This window comes from Marmota monax, unplaced genomic scaffold, assembly GCF_021218885.2.
Source record: "Marmota monax isolate L192 unplaced genomic scaffold, Marmota_monax_Labrador192_F-V1.1 WCK01_AAM20220418_F8-fsc00030, whole genome shotgun sequence".
NCBI lineage: Eukaryota > Metazoa > Chordata > Mammalia > Rodentia > Sciuridae > Marmota > Marmota monax.
The window spans coordinates 9,642,997-9,659,932 of NW_026691988.1; the positions used below are offsets into that span (position 1 = coordinate 9,642,997).

The 16,936-nt window shown below is 40.2% G+C and overlaps 1 protein-coding gene across 1 annotated transcript; it reads right to left on the reverse strand.

The window, feature by feature from the left end:
• Window positions 1–427: 427 nt before the first annotated feature.
• Perp (p53 apoptosis effector related to PMP22) lies at window positions 428–16,181 on the reverse strand. Its single transcript, XM_046450251.2, has 3 exons — window positions 15,869–16,181; window positions 6,392–6,532; window positions 428–1,874 (listed from the first exon to the last, which is right to left on the reverse strand). Exons 1-3 carry the CDS (start codon window positions 16,080–16,082, stop codon window positions 1,648–1,650), a joined length of 582 nt encoding a protein of 193 aa, XP_046306207.1. The 5' UTR covers window positions 16,083–16,181; the 3' UTR covers window positions 428–1,647.
• Between the last annotated feature and the right edge of the window lie 755 nt (window positions 16,182–16,936).

Consider the following 16,936-nt stretch of genomic DNA (forward strand, 5'->3'; position numbering starts at 1 on the left):
AGACCACTACCTCCTCTTCCTGAATGGAAGAGGACCCACCCCAAGGAAGAGGCTGTGCACAGATGATGGGAGAGGGTCATCTGAATCTTCAGCTCACCCACAGAAATCTTCCCTGGGTATCAGAACCTACTAGAAATTTTAGTCAGTTTCCTTTTGCTAGAAGCACTGGATAAAATGTTGTCTGATATCAGTGCATTGGTTATTCATTCATTAAGGGAAAAGCTCAGAGAGTAGACTGCTAGATTCATTAATATTTCAAAAACTATAATTGAACACCTAAAAGAAGCAAGAATCCTAAAACTGAGAAAAAGCAACTTTTCATTTTATCTAATGTTCTTACCCACTCATAGCATTTTTTAAAAAATTCCCTTCCCCAAAATAGCTAATTAGCAACAACAACCAAAAAATAAAAAGTGCAAACTAGACAAAAGATTTGAAACCTGGTTTATTGGGAAAAACTCACAATGAAAACTGCAATTGCTTATGCTGCAACTTACAAAACAATAATTTGATATATAAAATGAGTTGGTTATCATTATGTCAGTAAAAATGGTTTAAAAAACCCCCAATAATTTAGCCAATATATACTTAGAGAAACTCACATCCTGTGTTCTCCTGTTGTATGTTTTACATCAGACATTTTAAGTCTGTTTACCAAGGAATACCAGGTTTTTAACTATATGTTGGTTTTTATTACAGTTAAAATCTATCAGAGCTGTGTCTATATGATTACAGCCCAGTTAAACCCAAAATGAAAAATCCAAGCCACTTTTTCTTCCTGGGCTGTTTCAATGGCACTTTTGTGATAGCGACAGCCTCCTAAGGCTTCACAACATGACCTAATCAGATCCATCAATCAGAGTGAATTAGACCTGGTCCACCTTTTAGTCCAGTCTACATTGGAACTGAACACATAGACACAAAACAAGTATAGATGTATTAATATAGCAATTTCCCACACCCTAACTCTATAAACTACTTTAAAAGAGAAATTTTCATCTCAACATTTCACTACTTAAAGAGGTCTTTATACTAAAACCTGTTTTACCCATGAAACAATACTTTCCTGTATAACACATCAAGTTAAGGCAAAGCTTAGCAAAGAAGCAACTATTCATGACATTAATTAGAAATTCTTACAAATGATAGCCCCTAGGAAATTATTTTGCTTCTTTGAATAGCTGAAGACTTGAAAAAGTATTTTTTGTTTTGCTTTTATTCTGAAGATTTGGTCACTGATAATTTTTACCAACATCTCCCTCTATTCCTTAACCCTTATAGAAACAGTCCATTCTATATGGGAAAAACAAAACTTGATCAGACCATTAAATCTTAGAAGCCATCTCCTTCTCACCTTATTAAGTTTGTGTTTATATTCGTTTACAAATGCAGCATGTTATAGACAGATATAAGGAAATACTGCATTAATAACTAGCAAAACAAGCCTTTTGTATTCCACAAAACATGTAAAAGATGAATATGAAAGTACACACTATTTAAAAATTTTTTTCTCCCGAATTATTTTAGCACTTTTGTCTAGTTTAATCATAGGAACGCAACCAAATCATAGCTTCCAAGTGGGCTGGAGAAAAGCGTCCTCCTCTGGTCCATGTCAGCAGCAGGGCTTTCTTTCACTCCTTGCCCACATCAGGCAGACGTGTAGAAGTACCTGGGCTTGGCGTTGCCCAGCAGGTCATCTTCGTAGTTGGGGAGACAGCAGAAAAAGAAGGCGCAGCCAATCAGGATGATCGTGGCTGCCCACCCGAAGCCATAGGCCCAGTTGTAGATGTAAGTGACAGCTACGTTGGCATGAAGGTTGAAGGTTTGGGTGTACTTCACAGGGTAGATTACCAGAGAGATGATCTGGAACACAGCTGAAGAAAAGAAAAGAATACCGGAGTATTAATGCATGCAGACATGAATGAATGAATGCACAGAACAGATTACTCCTTCCCACCAAGTTTCTGACTTTAAATATGTGTTAAATCCACCTAAAACATGAAGTGGATGAAGGAGTGTAGTTAACTATGAGCCAAAAACCATATTGGCTAATAAGAGACACCTGGCACCGAAGAGCTTGACACATATATAATGACTATATGAAATACAGACAGAACACAGTAAGAGAATCACTTTATATTGCACATATTGTTCTCCTGTTGTATGTTTGTGTTGTATAATAGAAAGCAGAGTGGTAAAGAAGTCTTTTTTTTTCACCTTCATGTTTCCTGTGCCAAATACAGTTAATATATTCAGGGTTAGCAAAAATTACATATATCTATACATATACACACACATGCATACACATATATGATTCAATATTAATATTAACTAATGTATCATTGGAAAATTCATTTGGTTTTTAGTGAATGACTAAATGAAACAATGAAGCCATGGTGGTAATGATCAATGTGGAGAATCACCAGAAAATCCCATAGAGAAGGTGAAGAGTAATACAGAGACAGAGGGCAACAGGGAATAGCACCCCAGGTTGGAGGAAAAGAAAGAATAAAAAAAAGGGAATAACCAGCATGTTTTAGGGAAGGACAAGAGAGGATGTGGAAAGGAAAACCTATGTCAAAAAGAGTTCTGAATGAGTTGGAAATAACTTTCCCATGTTCTTATATGAATACACAACCAGTGTAACTCCATATCACGTTCAACTACAAGAATGGGGGTCCTAATTAGAATAAGTTATACTCCATGTATGTATAATATGTCCAAATACATTCCACTGTCATGCATGTCTAAAAAGAACAAATAAGAAAAAAAATACACATATTAATAAAGGATAGCTACCTTTTAGTATTAAAAAAGAAATGATTAGATTATGAGAATTGTAAACTAATTGGTAGATTAATCCACCATATGGATTGTCTGGGTGGTAACTGTATGCAGGTAGGATGTGGCTGGAGAAGGTAGATCCCTAGGGGCTTGCCCTTAGAGTTTATATTTTATCCTTGTTTAGTGGTATGCTCTCTCTCTCTCCTCTCTCTCTGCTTCCTGATTGCCATGTTCTGAGCTGCTTACCTCTGCTTTTCCCTTTGCCACGATATCTGCCTCACCTTGGGCACAGAGCTACAGTTGAGCCACCTAAAACTACGAGCCTAAACAAACTTTTCCTCCTCTAATTGTTCTTATCAGGTATATTTGTCACGATGAAGAAAAGCTAACTAAAACACTAAGTTATTGCTGTTTATAGTAATCCCTGAAAAATCCATTTTTATTTCTCTAGAATCAGTAAGGATCTGTAATTATTCATTGTTTTTTTAAATATATATATTTTTAGTTGTAGGTGGACACAATACCTTTATTTTATTTTTATGTGGTGCTGAGGATTGAATCCACTGCCTCACACATACTAGGCAGGCATTCTACCACTGAGCCACAACCCTAGCCCCCACTTATTCATTCTTGACCTCAATATTTCACTCCACCATCCTTTCAATAAAAATTTATGTCTTCTCAAAAAAAAAGAGTTCTGAATGCTGTGTTGTCAAAATCACAGCATTAATTATGATTAATCATCATATTTAAAGTTGTTTAAAATGCCAATAAGTTTATAGAATCTACATTTGGAGTCTACAAAGAAAATGAAAGATTTTATAAAACTATAACAGTATTTACGTGCTAAGTTATGTTTTGCCTTGATGTGTTTATGTCTCTCAGGTGCACTGCCAAGTCCAAGGGCAGGAACGGATTTTAGCCCATTAAGACACCGCTCTCAAGAGCAGGCACCAACTGGCTGTACCTAGGAACGCAGCAGGGAATGTCTAATCCTCACCACCAGGTTTTTCATTATCTTAGTTTTCTTCTACTAGCTCCATAGATGTGCCCCAAAGTGCACAAAGTTCTCTTCTTTTTTTAGAAATGCAGTAAATGTTTCCATATCTTGATTTGCTGCTTCTATTTTTCAACTCAATCAAAATGTTTCTCTTCTTGTCTTCTTATATACTCTAAATAGCAAAGCTACTAGTTAAGCTTGTCCTTCACACACTGCAAAATACTGTATAAGACACACAAAAGTAATCCTTCTCTATACTGACCTCTGATTTTCCTAGTAATAAATGTTAAATGTTAAATAAATGTTAAATATTGTTTTCTAGTAATAAATGTTAACTATTGACATGAAGTTCTTATAATGATTTGGATGAATTTCTGCAAAATTTAAATTGTATCAGTGTTCAACTTTTCTGATTTTAACAATATTATATATAAATTAAAAATAACTTTTGCTGTGAAATATATCTTTAAAAACAAGTAAGAATTATTCAACATTATTACTACCAAAAATGCGTTAAGATGTCTGGACTTTTTATTCTTCTATATACATTTCCTTGTCAAACCTTAAAGGAAGTGATAAATATTAAATTATAATATGAGAACACAGTTGTTAAGCAGGACCTTTCAGCTATAAACCTGTTGAGCACTAGAACTAATTTTCTATACATGCTACCTTGTTAGCTTGGACAGCCACTACTTGACCTTACTATTTTAAAGCTAAGACAGAGCAATGGTTGAAGGAGTTTTCCCAGGATAATTTTTATCATGGTAAAATATACATAGCATAATATTTATCATTTTTTACCATTTATAAGTGTTTAATTCAGTGGCATTGAGTACACTCGCAGGGTGAATAACCATCACCACTATCTATATCCAAAACTCTTTCACTATCCTCACATGCACTCCATATCCAATAAAAAAAATAGCTCCCAGATCCCCCACTCACAGCCCCTGGAAACATCTTTTCTATTTCCTGTCTCTATGAATTTGCCTTTTCTAGGTACTTCATGTAAATGGAGTGATATCTTATCCCTCTATGTCTGGCTTATTTCACATGGCATAACGTTTTCAGGGTACATCATGTTGTAACATGATCAAAATTTCATTCCTTTTTATGGCCAAAGAATACTCAATTGTATCTATGTATCACATTTTGTGTGGCCATTCATATGCTGATGAATACTTTGCTTCACCTTTTGGTTATTGGGAATAATGCTATGCCCGTGGTTACAAATGTGTGTCCAAGTTTCTGTTTTTAATTCTTTTGGATGCATACCTAGCAGTGAGCTTGTGGGTCACATAGAATTCACTAGGAGTCTTCAACTAAGATTAATATCCTAGCATGTTGTTCCTAATGGCAACTTCAGCAGGTACCCATTTAGCCTTCTAAGGCATGGGAAAGGAAAGAATGACAAATCAAATATGTTCCTGTGATGAGCTCTCATAAATTTGAACTATGAAAAGCCAAACAGAAGTGCAGGTTTCAGCAAGGTTTTTCATATCTTTTGTAATTCCAAGTTACTTCTGATTTTTAAAATATTTTGCAAAAAGCAAGCTTTGAAACATGAGAAACACAGAGTAAGCTTTTGTTTTTCAAACAAGAGAAATTTGTCCAATGGAAAGGCTGAGCCAGGACTGCGCTGGTCATTCTCTGATGCCACTCCTTCCTCTCAGACAAGTCTTCTCACTCCTCATTTGTGTGGCCCTACGCTCTGCAAACTCAACTGATCTCAGCACAGGGAACCCAGCATACAGTGGTCTCCCTCCTGGCTCATGTTCAATCTTAGAGACAAAGCTATCAACCAGCTTCCAAGACTATCTGCTAACGTTGTATTTGTCCCGAGGTCTGCAGTCTGCTTTGGTCCTGTGAGCCTTGGTTGGTATCTGTGGCCTGTGGCCTCGCTTTGCTCTTTTTAGCACCTTCTTTTTTCTCCTCCTCAGAAAATCCAGTTTTGCATCTGGATTCAGCTCTGTAGCTGAGGTCTTGTCCCTTTGACAGGTGCCTGACAAAAGTTTCAAATAGTTCTTGCTCCTAAATTCCTATATTATTATTATATGACATTCTATTCCACTATTAAAGGTCCACTCTGAGCCCTACCCACCTGCAGAACTGGATTTCTTCACATTACCTATGTCTGAATCTCCCCTGGCACAAGCTCTATGCTGTGGTCCCTCCCCACCTCAGTGCAGAAAACCCTTTCATGATCCACCATATCACAAAGTCACAAAATTCTTTCAATAAGTGAAATGATACAGGGACACTCAGGTCTCCTCAGCACAGGGCTCACAGGAGGCCAGGACTAGGGACCACTCTAAAAACCATTATACTTCCAGAGGAATATAGCTCTGGTCCCTTAGGTAGGTAGGTACCAGTGGATGGAGCCACCTAGGAGAGAGAGGGGCACACACAGAATAACTTGGTCACTTGAGTAGGAAGCATAAAATACTGTCGAAGGCACAAGAGGAAAGGAATCCTCTGTTGGTGAGCTATTTCCAAGAATAGATCAGAAACCATAATTATCAAGGATCTTCCTGGTAGAAAGGAACATGATCTATTGATGTCCATTGTAGATATAAAGGAAAAATTGCTGCCACCCAGTCTTACCAGCCAGAGCAAGGAGGCCTCCAATCACTCTCAGGAAGACAAGCATTTGAGGTCCACAGAGCGCAAAGAAAGAGAGGATGAAACAGATGACCAGGATGATAAAGCCACAGAAGAGCATGGCGGCCGCAGCTCTTCCCCACGCTGCAAGAAAAGGGAAACAAATTAATCAGGCAGACATGTCAAATTTAAAAACTGCTTATCAAATATCAGTAGGGGGCTAGGGTTGTAGGTCAGTGGTAGAGCACTTGCTTCTCATGTGAGGCACTGGGTTCAATCCTCAGCACCATGTAAAAATAAAATAAAGGTACTGTGTCCACCTAAAATCAAAATATTTTTTATCAATAGGGTTTCGTTTTTTCTTTCTACTAGCAAAATTTGTGTGGAGGGACAGTTTTCTTTTGACAATACTTAAGTACCTTCACATTTCAAGGGAAGATGAGGCAATTCAAATATACAGACTGTTCATCTATTGAGACTCAGGAAATGTTTACTCCCCTCAGTTTGGGGATAAGTGTTTACATCTCTGAAATGGAAGTTCCTCTTCTTTAAACTGTTTCTTATTAAATAAATTTGCCATACAAATAGATATATTTAAAAGGTTTTACCAAGCTCTAACCCAACATGATCAGACTAAACATTCGTAGTATTAGAGAATTTAAATTACAAATTTTGTAGGAAATGTTTCAAATGCCTTTAAGGATTTTGTTTTCTATTAATGTTTGGTTTCATGCAAAAAGAACAACTGAAAACATATCTTTATAACTAGGCAGAGATGCTAAATAAAACAATGAAAGAAAAAGCCATGATTCTACAACAAGTTTGGTAGCAAACCACCTTGCTAAATTTCTGCCTAAATTTTTCCTTTCTAAAGTATTCAGAATTTATCACACAAGAGTTCTTAATTATTGATCTTGGCCCTAGAAAGAGAATCAGAATGAATTCTAGGTTTGAGGAACCTACATGGGCCCCTCATGTAGGAAACCCATCCATGATACACATACAGACAACTCCAGTCTACAATTCCAGTCGCTCCACCAGCACTGATTTCTAAACACTCTTTGCATACAACCTTGGATCTAGAGCTTGAAAAATAGCATTTAGGACACATGCTAGCTCACTGACTCCTCACAACTTCTTAGGCTCACAAGAGTTTCAGTTCTAGTTTAGAAACGAGGATTTACTTGGGCTTTAAGAGTTCAGATAACCAGCACACAGTCACATGGCTAGTAAATGGTTTAGATAGTTAGATTTCCAACCTGTCTGAATCCAAAACATGAAGTTTTTAGATACAATTTAGATGCCTTAAAATGCACTCCTTTAAAAGGTACACGTTCATAGTTTTCACTATATTCGCAGGGTTGTGCAAGCATCACCACTATAATTGCAGAACATTTTTATCACCCCAAAAAGAAACCTGCGAGCCATCATTTCCCAGTCCCCCTTTCCCCAGCCTCTGGCAACCACTAATCTAAATGCACCTATTCTGGACATTTCCCAGGATCATATGGCCTGTAGCCTTGTGTGATTGGCTTTTTTCTCTGAACCTGGTAGTTTTTTCAAGGGTTCATCCACATTACACCATGAATCAGTATTTTCTTCCTTTTGGTGGTTGAATAATACTCTATCATATGGATATTTTGTTTACCCATTCATCTGTTACTGGAAGAACATGTTCTTAACCTATTACTCATTATTGCATTTGAAAAGGAAACTCATTTGCCCTTTGCCCTGGTTTTACTTCTACTCTCTAACACATTGACAGCAGACAACATTCTCCCTCAATTCTAGGTCATTTGGGTGCTCCAAGTCAAACAAAGACATAGGCCAGCAGGAAATACAGGGGCTTTGGAGCCAGCTAGACCTCATTTATACCCTGCATCTGCCACCTGTTAGCTTCATGCTAGTCTCTTCACTCTTCTCACTGTTGCCTGCATGATTTTACCTCCCTCAAGCCTTAACTCAGATGTCACTCAGCTAAAAATGCTTATTGCAAGGTTCATGTAAGGATGAGTGCTGCTGTGTGCAAATCACCAGCTCCCCAGAGACCACTGCTCACAAAGATCCTCCTCTATTTCTATGGCTTTTCTCCAGGACTCAAGTTTTATTCTATATTTGGTGAATAAAACCAAAATGTGAATTTTTTCCTCACTTTTGCCTTGTCCTTCAAGTATGGAAACTTTTAAGAGAGAAGGGACCATGTTTTAGAAGGAGCATTAATTAACTACACCTCCTCAGAGTGTAGCCCATAGACCATACTGTCATTTTAATCAGTGGTGTTCAATAAACATGCAGATTCCGGCACCTCCCTCCAGACTTAACGGAATCACAGATGGAATCGCATTTTGGTAGTACCATGTTTCTTATATCCATACTAAAGTTAGAGAACAACTAAGATTCATACTTAAACTCCCCATAGAATAGAATAGCACTACCAAAAAGGAGCCCAGAAATTTCAGTATGTACCCCTCTGTCAATTATAGTCTCATTTCTATAGATTTTTGAGTGTGTGGTTATTGCCAGCCATTGAGTTTAATTAAATCCAATTGTGCCCAGGGTGGTGGCGCGTGCCTGTAATCCCAGCTGCTAAGGAGGCTGAGGTAGGAGGATCACGAAAAGCCAGACTCAGCAAAAGAGAGGTGTTAAGCAACTCCATGAAATCCTGTCTCTAAATAAAATACAAAATAGGGCTGGAGATGTGGCTCAGTGGCTGAGTGCCCCTAAGTTCAATCCCCGGTACTACCCGAAAAACCACAAAAAAATCCAATCATTAAATTCAAATGAGCAAAGATTTACTTTTCCCTGTATGAGTTCATAAATTTGATACTCTGCAATTCCATGTGCATGTGGAGGACTGCAGACATAATGAAATACGCTGTGGGGCAGAGGGGAGCTTTCAATAGTACAGGAAAAACATCCTCATGAGGAACCCATTTCAATAACCAAAGTTTTCTACTCACAGATCCATGTTTTAAAAGTCTGGCTAAATAAGTTATGTGTAATATTACTATAAAATAAATAATGATTCTACCTGCTTATTTGAGTTAAATTAACACAGATTATTGTGATTGCTGCTTCCTCCCACATTTTAACTGAAGAATAATTTATGCTTAGTTTCAGGTACTTGAAAGGAATTAAATAAAAGAAACCGTAAGCTAATTCACCCAGCCTTATGCCAACAAGTGGACATCCATACAAATTGGACCATTTTGAGAAACTGTTTTTATTAATTCAGTTAATGTCTTGATTATTTAAAGTGCTGAGTCTAAAGAAAATCAAAATGGAAATAAAGCAACATTTTGTCTTGGGAAAGGCCACCTTGGTTGCAGAACGTGTAAAACCTGCTCCTTACAGCATGGAAACACCCACATTGAAACATTTAACTATCATTTAGACAGAAATCTTGGCATGGTTTTAAAGGTCCTCACTGAGGAATGTCAGACCTCTCCACATAAGGCAAGCAGCTTCCCACGTCCTTGACTTGAAGTAAAATGATCAGATGGACCATACCAGGTCTGAGCAGGCTGCTTGAGACCCAGTGTTCTGAGAAGGGAATCATCAGTCCTACAGGCTTAGAGCAGGGCTGTTCTCCACAGTATACATTTTGTAAAAAGTTAAGTGTATTTATCCTAAGTAAATTTTGACTCAGCTGTCCAGACTAAGCCCAATATCTATAAATTTAGCCAGCCCTTTTGGAACTATTCATATTTCTTATATGATCTAAATTACACCACATTACCAACCCTAATGGGAAAATATCAATTTTTAAAATGGGTCCTAAATCTAAACTTCTTTTATGATTTAACAGATGGCCTGTAGTTCTTCAAATGCAGTCTTCATCTTATCTTTTCGGAACACAAGTCTGTCCTTCATTACTATTTTACTACTCCAGATTTTAAGGCCTTTCTTAATTGCACGCATGTGGTACCAGGGAGGGTTCTCACTGTCAGTTGTTAGCCCCCGAATTAAGACAACAAAAGCCAGCAGCACTCCAGGGAAATAGATGCTGTGTTTCTGCCTAGGAATTTTTGTTTGTTTTGTTTCCTCAAGGGAACACCAATTTGGTTTATATATGTACTCTATGTCCTAAGTTGATTTAGTAAGTACCACTTGGAGAAGATTATGTTGTCAAAGAAACCAGCATAATAAATCTACTTTCAAATAAAATGGATGAACAACAGCTTATCATCAAACTTTGCTATTACCTGCCAAAATCCAACATTTAATCAAGAGCATGAAAACTATTCAGTGGCCACTAATGAAACTGGAGTTTTCCTGGGAAGTGTTTCTAAGGTTTTGTTGTTGTTGTTGTTTGTATGAGGAAGCATCCTATATTTTTCTCCAGAAATTATACAGGAGAACACATGTTACAAAGCAGAGATGGGTAGGAAAAGACTAGCAAGGACAACGGATAAGAAAAAGGTAAAACTAAACAAAAACCTTGAGGATCAAACTAGAAATGATAAACTACAGTTTGGCAGGGGTGGGGGAGACACTTATCTTAAAACAAGGAGAACATTGCTAATATATTTAATGTTGCTGGTGATATTTTGGAGACCATGTACTACTATTTCCCCCAAAGTGAGTGCTTCTTTCATGGATTTGCTGAATTCTTCAGGTGTTTTACATGGACACCAAATGGACTGAAACCATCAGTGCCCTTCTCCTTGCACCAGGACACCAATGTCACCAAACCAGGGTTTCTTCCCTTTTCAGAATGAAGGATTCGTCTATTAGTCCCCACCGAGGGGACCTGAGCTGAGTTTTTGTCAGATATCTTCATATTGTTTCTATGAGGTTCTTTATGCCACATTCAGGCAGAATTGAAATCATAGTTAAAAAAGTAAAAGGTCCTATCTATCCATAAATAAACATGAGTAGATACTATACTCCAAAACACTCTTTTGCAGAGTCATCTGTAGTGACTTGGCCAGTGCTTCCGAAACTCAAAAGGGGAAGTTGTTAATGCAGATTCTGATTCAGTAGGTGGATGTGGCACTAAACCTCCCAGATCCTGCTGATGCTACTGGTAAGTAACACCTGGAGTGGCAAAAATTCAGAGGACAACAGAGTGTACTTGCAAACACAAAACAAATCTACCTAGGAAGATGCCGCCATCCTGCAAGGAATAGTTCAGCAGAGAACTGCAGGGAGAACCACAGGGGCCAGCATTCCACAGCTGGTGTGAGATTCTTCACATGCTCCACATTTTCTCCTGAAACTGGGCCAGGCAGTGACTACTTAGTTACCACTGTGCTCTTACAGAGCTACCCTACTCCACCACGTTATGGTCTTCTTTCATCTAATCAGTGAACGAGCAAGCCCTCCTATACAGGAAGAAGTGAACATGAGAATTTTTACTTTGAAGACAAGAGAATTAGCAATGAATTGGGGATCTATTCTTAAATATTTAAAATCTGTCCGAAGGAAGAAAGAAACTGGAAAGCAGAAATCCAGGGAAGCACATTCCAGCTCAGTCGGTGTGAGATGGGGTGTTTGTAAACAAATAGCATCAGTCAGGGAACAGATTGAAGTTGCCAAATAAAAGGAACCTGCTCATCAGCTGAAGTTAACGAGCATGGGGCTTTGTCCAGCGCTTGAACTGGATGCACTTTAATTCTAACAGTCCAGGAGTCTGTGACTTGACATGGCAGAGACAAGTTAGGTCACAGGAAAGGGACTGTGGCTTTCTGGGGTAGCAACTGCTAAGAGAAGCAATACACTAGACCAGCCTATAAGACTAGTTAGACTTTAAGACTCCCAAAATCAGTATATATTTAAACTACAGAGTGGCCAACTTTTTAATCTGTTGTGTAAGGACGTGAACACACACACATGTGAAGAAATACAAAGAGTCATCTGCCCACTAATGTCTAATGTCATAAAATAAGAATGTGAATAAAGAATAAAGAGCGTGTCTGTTACCCCGACACGCTCCCCCAAAAGCCACAGAGTATAATCTCAAAATGAAATCCTGTAAGTTGAATTTGGCCTGATGTAAACTATTGAGTTCATAATTATTATTCTCATTTTCTATACTTTTGAGAACCATAGGATTTAATGATCTAAAATTGTTTCATATAAATTCTGGTTCTTTGAGTTTTCCAAGAGGGATTTCTTGTGAAAAACACTGGATGTATCTGGTTGTATTCAAAGGGTAACTTTAGGGAAAATGAGGCTCTGGCCAGGCACAGTGGCATATGCCTGACCTCCCAGAGACTTGGGAGTCTGAGGCAGGAGGACTGCAAGTTCAAAGCCAGCCTTAGCAACTTAGCAAGATCCTGTCTCAAAACAAAAAATAAAAAAGACCGGGGATGTGGCTCAGTGGCCAAACGCCCCTGGGTTCACTCCCCAGTACCAAAAATTAATTAATTGATTAATTTAAAATGAGGCTCTGCATTTCTGAGTTCAGACTCCAGGTAACAACTCTCCACTTTCTTTTCTATTCCTCTGTTTCATTGCTCACACCCATTATTCTCCAAACTGACAAGCTAGAGCCTGCCCCGATTTGAAATCTCTATAGCCAATGCTTAGACTATATTCCTGATTAATTTGTCCTTAAAACTAGAAAGGTGCTGGCAGCTCAGGAACACTATGTATTGAATGCACATTCAAGCTGAATCTCACATTTTATTTTTAGGTGACTTTGGATGACCATTTCAGTCGTAAACCTCGATTTTCTTTTCCCTCTTGACATATACAAATCAAAAAATTCAAATAAATATCCGTTAAGCTAGGCTTTAATTTAGCTATTACCATAATGTAAAAGATAATATTCAGAATATAATTTGACTCATTTACAAGGAAAAATGAGATAACTTGCTCATCTGAAATTTTTTTTTTAAAACACCAACAATGAAGAATAGTGTTCTGTTTTTCATATTTGTAGTGCTAAGGAACTATTTGCCTTTACAAAAACATTCATGTTCTTTAGTATTATTGCCAATACTTTCCAGAAATAACCTGTGTCTTTACCACAAAAAGAACATATTTACACCTAATGAAAGAGCTGGTCAAACACAGTAATGAAAAGGTCTACTTTCTTAACAGTTACAATGGTAATCGGGATACTTACTTCCTACTCCACATCAAGTTTTTTAAAAATGGTCATACTCAGTTCTCTATACTGAGGTATCACTTTGGTCAAAGCCACCCATGGTGATCTGTTTTACACAACCTGCTGCATGTTTGTACCCATGTGAGAGTGTGTGTAACTGCAAACTGTATTTAAGATAAAGTGTGATCTCAGGTAAACATTGTTTTCAGGAGGCCTTAAAGAGCTATGTGAAAATCTACAGAGTTCATAGATGCCTAGATAATCACCCTATAACACAGAAGTCTCAATTTCTACACTTGTGAGACAAAACTAGCCAAACAGTCCATGCAGGAGACGGATGGAAGAACAAGCACTTAAGCTCATCTTTGTCTCAGTGCTGGGAGGTGGACCCCTCTGTTGGCTTCATATCTAGCTGTCTTCTTCCCATGGCCAACAGCCATTCCTGGATTTGTGGCGTGATTCTTAGGGCCTGAGCCACAGCCATTACTGACACTTCACTATCTTTGCAAAGGTGACAGAAGTAACTCAATTGAGTTGTCAAAGCCACTATTGATTTATGAAAACAAGGTGTGCTGCATCAGAAAGGTAGTGACAGACTTTTCAAGATTCACTTGGAAAACTGAGCTTTTCCAAAAGGCAATTTCTGTAGCAAATTCAAAGGAACCATGCACTTGATCTCTTGATCTGGTGTGTTTTTTTACAATGAAAAAAGATAATGCTTCTGACTTCTCTATCTAAAGGAAATAAAATCCACCAAACTAGAAACAAAACCTGCTTATTCCCTTCAATACACTGACTACTATATCAGCTTAAGGCTGAAACAGCCGCACCCTAAAAGGTGAGCTCACCCAGCCCAACAAGAAACATTAAAGTGGCATTGTGCCTGTTTCAAAAGAGGGTTGCAGTCACAGCCAGGGCCCAGCAGGCCAAATCATGTCCCAACAAGAGTGGGACATGGCTCTACCAGCTTACCTCATATGTGGAGGATTACTGAGTGTTCTTTGGGTCTGCATAGGAGCCTTTGGCCTCAGAACTACCCAGATCTGTTTTTAAAAAAAACCCTGAACAGATCTCAAGTCTCCTACAGAAGACTGAGTTTGAACACATTTTAACTAGAAGATAGTTATATTATTTCAAAGTAATTAATTCCCTTTAAAGCCCTAAAATACTTGTGATAATACAAACCTTAGCAGGCAAAGTGTTTGTGTATGTGTTTTCAGATGGGAGTGGGGAAGCTTTAAGAAAAGCAGGAATTCCCTGCAGTCTCTGCATTTTATTACCTGCCTAGTGGGAACCCTGCCTCCTTTTCAGGAAAGTCCACCATGAGAACTTCCAAATGATTCCCTAAGAGTGAGGCTAGGCCTAGCCACCGATAACAGGGCCCAGAACCACCAATGAACAGGATTTGTTTGGAAACTGTAGGCTCCTTCAGGAAAAGAGTCAAGTCGGTGGAGAAAAAAAATCAAGGCTGCTTTCTTTCTCTTTAAAACTATATCACTTAGATGGTGAGGTCTCATTTGGCACCAAGCTTTCTATGATGTCCACAGGACCCCACTCCCTACACAATGCCAATCACAATGGACTCCAGCTGTTATGCATATCTATCCTGGGGGGGGGGCAGAGATTCCCCTGTAAAAGAAGATGCTTTTTCTTAAAAGAACTATTGTCCATTAACCAGTCAAGTACTGAGGCTTCCTCCAGCCTGGGAAAATAGAACACTCCATCTGCAAGGGATTAAATGTGCCAACTCTGCTTCCCTTCACTTCGCTGATGTAGATGATGAGTTTGCTATTTGGATATCAAATCAGATTAAAATAAATATTCTAAACAGCAATGCCAATGCTTAAGCCAAAAGGGCACTCCCTAGAGCAAGAGCAAACAAGAACTAGCCCAACAGGTAAAACACTTAAGTATCTACTGAAACCGTAATTTGCTAAAACTGCCAGAAAGGACTTTCTTCGTAGAAAAAAAAGTTTCTTTCCCTTCAATCCAATTAAGGAATTCACCTATTTAGGGAAGGCACGCTATTTTAATACTTAATATTTTAACCACAAGAACCAGAAGAGGAAGGAGAGTGGGAAGAAATTTCGGTAGGTCTCCAAGAAAGCACACTTTATTCTTTATATTTACTCATCTAAACCTCCACAACAGCTGGAATCTTCTTATGCAGGTAACTGACAAATCCTACAGGGAAAAAGCATAGTTTGAACTAGGGCCATTTTCTTTCGGTTTTGAACCTGACTTTGGACATCCAGAACAGCAGCTTCTTTTAGCTCAGATCGGATACAAGAACCTCGGTTTAGTTTTGTTTTGTTTTGTTGTAAGCAGCCACCGCCTGGAACCCCGTTAGGGCTCCGGACGCGCTGTGTCTGCCCCCAAGCCGCAGCCCCGAGGGCTTCCTGGAGGAGGCGGTGGGCACTCACCGTAGTCCATGAGGCTCTGGCAGCCATCGTCGTAGGACCCGCTGCCGCCGCCCTCACTGAAGCATCTCCACCACAGCGAGGACGTCTGGATGTGGTCGCTCGACTGCAGCCAGCCGCGGCCGGCCAGCGCGATGATGTCGAAGGCGATGGCGCTGAGCAGGAGCAGGGGCAGGATCCACCTGCAGCGCTCGCAGGCCAGGCCGCAGCGCAGCATGTCTACGATCGCGGCGCGGAGCAGAGGAGCGCGCGGAGCACGGGCGGCGGGGAGAGTGACCCGCCAGCGCTGGCTCCACGACAAAAGGGAAGAGGCCGCTGGGAGGCGGCTCCTGGGAGGACGGCGCTCGGGGCTGGCCGCGAGGGCGCGGCGCGCGGGCCCCACCTAGATTCCGGTGACTCAGAGCGCGCCGCCCCGACCTGCCCGCCGGCCCGGGGCGCGCGCGGCAAGGGCGGGGCCGCGGGTCAACCCGACCGGCTCGGGTTACACCCGGCGGGACCTCAACCCGCGGGGGTGACGCAGGGGGCCGCCCCTCTCCAGCAAGGTGGTTCCGAAGTTGGACGGCACGTCTGTCTGCGCGCACGGGCTGCGCACTTTGGCTCTGTCGTCCGACACTAGTGTGACTGTCAACAGGGCGATACTTGGGCTTGAAGCAGTTTGAGTTGGGTGTTCCAGCTGTCCCTGTGGGTCAACGCTGTCCCCGCCCCTATAGGAGTCAGGACCTGCGCACCCCAACCCAGGACCCCGTCCCTGACCGCGCAGGCAGAGGTGGCCACTTCCTCCCGGGCTCCACCTTTGCACCTTGGACCGTGGCTCCCTTCCGACTCATCTGTTTACAGGGCTTTTCCCGCTGGGTCGCGAGCTCCCAGTCTGCAGAGGCCATGTTTTCCGGGTGGCCTGGTGTCTCGCACCCAGTCTGGGTCAACAGGGGAGCTCAGGGACTTTCATGCAGGAACGCAGTTTAGCAGATACTGGCTTCAGTCTTGGAAGCGCTGCGTCTGGTTTCCCTTAGATAACTTTATGTCATTTCTGCTGCAGTCCAATCTCTTACACAACCTGTAGCTACTGAAACC

Bases quoted from the DNA above. Each gene is read 5' to 3' on its own strand.
- Perp (XM_046450251.2), bottom strand. From the start codon at position 16,082: ATGCTGCGCTGCGGCCTGGCCTGCGAGCGCTGCAGGTGGATCCTGCCC. The intron at 6,533-15,868 runs GTGAGTGCCCAC...CTTTTCTTGCAG, and splicing joins CCAGAGCCTCATGGACTACG to CGTGGGGAAGAGCTGCGGCC. The intron at 1,875-6,391 runs GTAAGACTGGGT...TCTTTTCTTCAG, and splicing joins AGGCCTCCTTGCTCTGGCTG to CTGTGTTCCAGATCATCTCT.